We start from the raw sequence: 6,155 nt of genomic DNA on the forward strand, positions 1-6,155 counted from the left end.
TAAACACAACAAGCATCAATGCCCTTTCGAGCACAAGAAACTCTAACCAAGTGAAGAATTAACATCAGAAGGATTCATCTGCGACTAGTCTTTGAGCAATAGAACCAATGTCGTGGTGGCAGCAACCCAAAAGCCTTGAAAACTTCAGATCTCAGCACATCTAGACATAACCAGAGATCAGAGGCAAGAAACAGCAAATTATTTATTATTATATCCAGATTGTACGTTTTTTATACAATGACACATGGCAGTATTAATATGAAATCGCTAATAGAATAACATTTGTCAATGTTTTTGAAAAGGTTCTTAAAAATGGATTCCTCTTTATAAAAAATATGGATATGTACATAGATGTAGATGGGAATTTTAACTTCTTAACTCCTTTAATCCTTTAACTCAATCAAGTGAGTTTGGCATCTCCCAATAGGTAAGCAAACAATTTTAAACCAGCGGCGAAGCTAACATTATTTTTATGAGGTAGCCATATATAAAGAAAAATAAAATACTTTTTAAAAACTAATGGTAAATTTAATCATAAGAAAAAAAATTCACAATAACTACTACGTATATAAAATGTACTTTATGAAATACACTTACCGCAACAATAACGGATTATAAAGAATTATAATTTACTAATTACTTATTTTTTAGTTGAAAAAGTGTTAATAAAAGGTTTGTTTTTTACAATAATAAAGAATTAATAGAGTGTGTTAAATCTCTTTGGGCCAATGGTGATAAAAAAATTGATAGGAAGTCATATTTTCATTGTCAATCAAAGAATACATTGTGTTCATCCTCCGGTTCCTAAAGGACTGGATTAGATAATCATGAGCTTGAAAAGTAAATAAAACCAAACAAAAAAATTATTTCACCTAAATCAAATTTAGGGTAGCCAAATTTATATTATTAGGGGTAGCAATATACCTACTCGTTCAATATTTTTTTTTCCTTTTGAGGTAGCCATAGCTACCCCTTGTGTATGAGAGGAATCGCCCGTGTTTTAAACACTTTTTTTTTAAAAAGAAGACCAATAGTTCTCCTCAACCCCCCCCCCCCCCCCCCCCCCCCCCCCCCCCCATGAATCGAATCCACTACCCTTTTGGTTGAAGGTAAACATAACAGAAGAACAAATAATATAATAAGTAATACAATTTTTTAATTGATCACGCGTTTCAATTGAACATTTTCTTTCGGTTATAATACTCCTAAATAAACATATTTTTCTCTCATCTAAATAAACAAAACTTCCTTCGCTTTCGTAAAAAGTTTTCTTCTTAAAACTCATTAGCTTCTTGTTCTTCTTTTTCATATTTATTTGAGGGTCCAATGTGATTTCACTTTGATTCATTATAAACAACGAGTATTTTTCTTTGACAAATATAGAAGTTTTTTTTAATAGAAAAATAAATAATTTACAATTTAAAAAAAAATTGTAAATAGAAACATTTGTAGGTCTACATATCATAATTCCTTTTGGAGAATAATTTTGCAAATATTTATTTATTACATCCACATTGTATGTTTTTTCTTTATAGAATGACATGTGGCAGTATTAATATGAAATCGTTAGTAGAATTGTTTCCTAAAATGTTCTTTAATGGATTCCGATATATATTGATGAAAACTTTAACTTCTTAACCCCTTTAGACCCTTAACTCAATCAAGTGAGTTTGATATCTCCCAATAGGTAAGCAAACAAATATTTTTTTTAAAAGAAGATCAATAGTGTTCTCCTCAACTTCCCCCCTTCCTGAATCAAATCCACTACCCTTTTGCCTGAAGGTAAAAATAACAAAAGAACAAATAGTAATAACTAATACAATTTTTTAATTAATCATGTGTTTCAATTGAACATTTTCTTTCGGTTATCATACTCCTAAATAAACATATTTTTCTCTCATCTAAATAAAAAAAATAATTCCGTCACTTTCACAAAAAGTTTTCTTCTTAAAACTCGTTAGCTTCTTATTCTTCTTTTTCATAAATAGTTATTTGTGGGTCCAATGTAATTTCACTTTGATTCTTTATAAGCAACGAGTATTTATCTTTTGCAAATATACAAGTTTTTTTTAATAGAAAAATAAATAAATTACAATTTTTAAAAATTGTAAATAGGAACATTTGTAGGTCTCCATATCATAATTCCTTTTAGAGAATAATTTTGAAAATATTAATTTATTACATCCACATTGTATTTTTTTTTATTTTTTTTTTATAAATTGGGATGTGGCAGTATTAATATGAAATCGTTAGTAGAATGAAATTTGTATATGTTTCCTAAAATGTTCTTAAAAATGGATTCTGCTATCTAATATATATATATATATATATATATATATATATATATATGTATATATATATATATATATATATAAATGAAAACTTTAACTTCTAACTCCTTTAGTCCCTTAACTCAATCAAGTGAGTTTGATATCTCCCAATAGGTAAGGAAACAATTGTAAACATTTTTTCAAAAAGAAGACCAATAGTGTTCTCCTCAACCTCCCCCTTTCATGAATCGAATCCACTACCCTTTTGGTTGAAGGTAAACATAACATAAGAACAAATAATAATAAGTAATATAATTTTTTAATTGATCACGCGTTTCAATTGCACATTTTCTTTCGATTATATAACTCCTAAGTAAACATATTTATCTCTCATCTAAATAAAATAAAAAACTTCCTTCACTTTCATAAAAAGTTTCCTTCTTGAAACTCATTAGCTTCTTATTCTTCTTTTTTTATAAATAGTTATTTGAGGGTCCAATGTGATTTCACTTTGATTCATCATAAGCAATGAGTAGTTTTCTTTTACTAGAAAAATAATTAAATTACAATTTTAAAAAAAATTGTAAATAGGAACATTTGCAAATACTCTCAATTACTACCAGTGTCATATTCGTATAAAATAAAATAAATGTTTTTTTTCAATTATATGTATTTTCTATTAGTATTTTTTGTTGTTGGTGTGAACCGGATATTTTACGCATAACTATAGAGTTTAATCTCTGGAACCGATTGAGACCACAAGATGATAAACTATTCCTCATAAAATTTAACATTGTTGTATGTTTATAGCTGGATTTGAACCAGACCTCTCCCGATTAAGTCCTTTCAACGTCTTTTAGCTCATCAACCGACCGAGGAACTAACATTCATTGACATAAATAAAGTAAAATTGATAAAAGAAAAATGTTATTTTATAATTTATGAAAGAATAAGAGGCTTATTTAATGGCAATGGTAGCTTGACATATTTCACACCGTAATTGCAGTTGCAGTTTCAAACATAAACCCAATGACCAATCTTGATAAAATTAGACTTGCAGCTGAAGCAGGTAACATTTTAGACCTCTATACTGTAATTGAAGATGACCCATCTATTTTGACGCATATAGATTCAAAACAATTTGCTGAAACTCCTTTGCATATCGCCGCATTTAACGGGCATCTCCCGTTTGCCATCGAGGTTATGAATTTGAAACCTTCATTTGCTTTCAAGCTAAATAAGCAAGGATTCAGCCCTATCCACCTTGCCATGCAAAAGAAAGAAAAGACAATGGTGTTGTGTTTTGTTGACATGAACAAGGACCTTGTCAAAGTTAAAGGGAAGGAAGGCTCGACTCCTCTTCATTATGCAAGCCAAATTGGAGAGATTGACCTTTTAGCTTATTTTCTCATGGCATGTCCTGAATCTATTGAATACTTGACGGTGAGGTGCGAGACTGCACTCCATATTGCTATTAATAATGCGCAGTTCGACGCCCTAAAAGTACTAGTTGGCTGGCTGGAAAAAGATTACAGGACAGGTGCTATAGAGCTGGAAAATAAAATACTGAACCAGAAGGATGTAGCAGGCAACACTATTTTGCACATTTCAGCTTCAAGAAGTGATCAACATGAGGTAATGATCTCTAACAATTCTTCTGAAGCAGATTGGTGATTACTAGTACATTCTTCTGAATATTTTAGTAGCTAACATGAATGATCTCTAACAATTGTATTGTTCATTGATTATTAATCGGTATGCCAGGTAGTTAGACTGTTGGTAAATACTAAAATAAATTTGAAGACAAAGAACTTTGAGGACAAAACAGCATTAGACATAGCAACTAGGGAGAGCAAGAAAATATTATGCAGTGCTGGAGCAAAATCTGGCACCGAAGTCACCGATGCTCGCACACCTGCATATAAACTAAGTTCAAAGACCACTATTATTGATAAACTGTCAATTTATATGCTTCGCATATCACGAAATATAAAAGATGAGCAACGTAACACTATGTTGATAGTTGCAGCCCTTGTTGCGACTGCCACCTATCAATCAGTACTAAGTCCCCCTGGTGGAGTTTATCAGGTTAATGCTAGTGACAAAAATTTGAACATCACTTCCTCGAATTCTACTATTTCGACCCTAGGAAATGCTGGAAAATCGGTCATGTCAGAAGTTGATTTCTTTCGGGTTTCATATTGGAATATAGTTTCCTTTTTGATGTCAATTGCAGTAATATTTATTTTAACTCCAACTGGAAAAGAGGGCAGTCCAATGTACATCCTAGTGACTTGGTTTGCCATTAGTTATCTATATTCTATGCTGGTGATATCCCCTACACATTTCAATGCCGTGTTTGTTGAGATGATTTTTAATTTAATTACGTTTTCCAGTATCATTGTCTTGATTATTGCGGGGTACTTTAGTGTCCAGAAGTGGATAAAAGCTAAGAAACTAAGAAGATCAGTGTTAAGGCATCGGAATATAGCAGAAACAACAACCATGGTTGTGGTAAAGGACCTAGAAAATATGGATTCACAGATTTAAACAACATGGAATGTTGCAAATTTCAATGTTCTTTTTCAGTATTGGCATCATTGTATTAAGGCTAGGTGGTGGATGGTGGAGGGTTTTCCTTCTTTGTTGTTGTGACCGGAGTCTTTTATAGCTCGATGGGGTTGGGTTCTGTTGGTTGTTCTCAACCTCTGCGGGTGTTTTCTGTGTATTTGATGTCTGGAATGTTCCTGCCTTTTCTGTTGCACTGCTTGTGCTGGGGTCTAGTTGTAATAAAGTTAAGCTCTTTAATTGTATTAACTGTTTTTTGAGAGGATGTGTATTAACTGAATTGGACACTACAACATAATTGAGATTTAGTAACAATTGAAAATTGTAACTAAATCAAGAAAAATGTTACTAATTAAATTTAATAGCATTTGAGCAATTGTTAGGTAAAGGCCGTGTTACTAAAAAGCTTCAGTAACATTTTGTTGCGTTGTTACCCGTGTTACTAAAAAGCTTCAGTAACATTTTATTGCATTATTAGTAACAGTCAAAAATCTCTATATTAGTTACAAATAAATAAATGTTGCAAGGTGAGTGTTACTAAAACATGGAAATGTAGTAGTGTGGAAGTGGATTAATACATTGTCCAATTTAATAAATAAGTAAGTAATTATTCTTTGGAAGAAAATTGATTTCTCAACTTGATCTGTGATGGACTTTTGCAAAGACTAATTCCAACTCCAGAGAGAAAACTACATGAGAAACATTGTTTCTGTATTGATGAGTCAAATAAATGTTTATGTATTGATAAATGTATTTATGATTTATAATTTAAAGGTATTATGGTGCAGTTTTAACACATCAAAAGTAAATATAGAGTTATATTCTATATATAAGAACTCATGCGATATCAATGTATTTCAGTAACTAATATCGTTTTAGGTAGACATTGAGGTTTGTTTGGTTTGCACATAAAGTGATCAAAACATTAAATGGAAAATACACTAACAAAGAGGTATTGTTGCTGGAATTGGATTTCATTAGCTATACCTCTAATATATCATCTTGTCGTCCATCATATGTTTCCATGTCTTGCAAATGATGAGAGACATATTTGAGCTATTAAATTCCAATGTCTCTCTCAGTTAATCGATACAATAACATTAAGCTCCAAGACTGGGTTGTGATTGTAAATCTAACTATATGTTTAGCAACAAACATCTACAAATGAAATTATTCAAGATTCCTAAACTAAAAAGTCTATTTCTAACACTTTCTAAATCAAAAGTTCAATTTTGAAGTTTCACATATGAAAAACTTTAAGAACATATACAACTTCATTGATATAACGAACAAAGATCATAATAACTAGGAAGATCA

General features: G+C 31.0%; 1 protein-coding gene across 1 annotated transcript; it reads left to right on the plus strand.

Annotated features, from left to right (window-relative positions):
* The first annotated feature begins 2,996 nt into the window (after positions 1-2,996).
* Positions 2,997-5,098, plus strand: LOC146900333 (ankyrin repeat-containing protein BDA1-like). Its single transcript, XM_085735605.1, has 2 exons — positions 2,997-3,905; positions 4,035-5,098. The coding sequence occupies exons 1-2, from the start codon at positions 3,300-3,302 to the stop codon at positions 4,818-4,820; spliced, it is 1,392 nt and encodes a 463-aa protein (XP_085591731.1). The 5' UTR covers positions 2,997-3,299; the 3' UTR covers positions 4,821-5,098.
* Positions 5,099-6,155: the final 1,057 nt, after the last annotated feature.

The sequence above is a fragment of the Medicago sativa genome, chromosome 8 (assembly GCF_051527215.1).
Source record: "Medicago sativa cultivar Bolivia chromosome 8, Bolivia_mono, whole genome shotgun sequence".
NCBI classification, from domain to species: domain Eukaryota; kingdom Viridiplantae; phylum Streptophyta; class Magnoliopsida; order Fabales; family Fabaceae; genus Medicago; species Medicago sativa.

Bases quoted from the DNA above. Each gene is read 5' to 3' on its own strand.
- LOC146900333 (XM_085735605.1), top strand. From the start codon at position 3,300: ATGACCAATCTTGATAAAATTAGACTTGCAGCTGAAGCAGGTAACATT. The intron at 3,906-4,034 runs GTAATGATCTCT...TCGGTATGCCAG, and splicing joins CAAGAAGTGATCAACATGAG to GTAGTTAGACTGTTGGTAAA.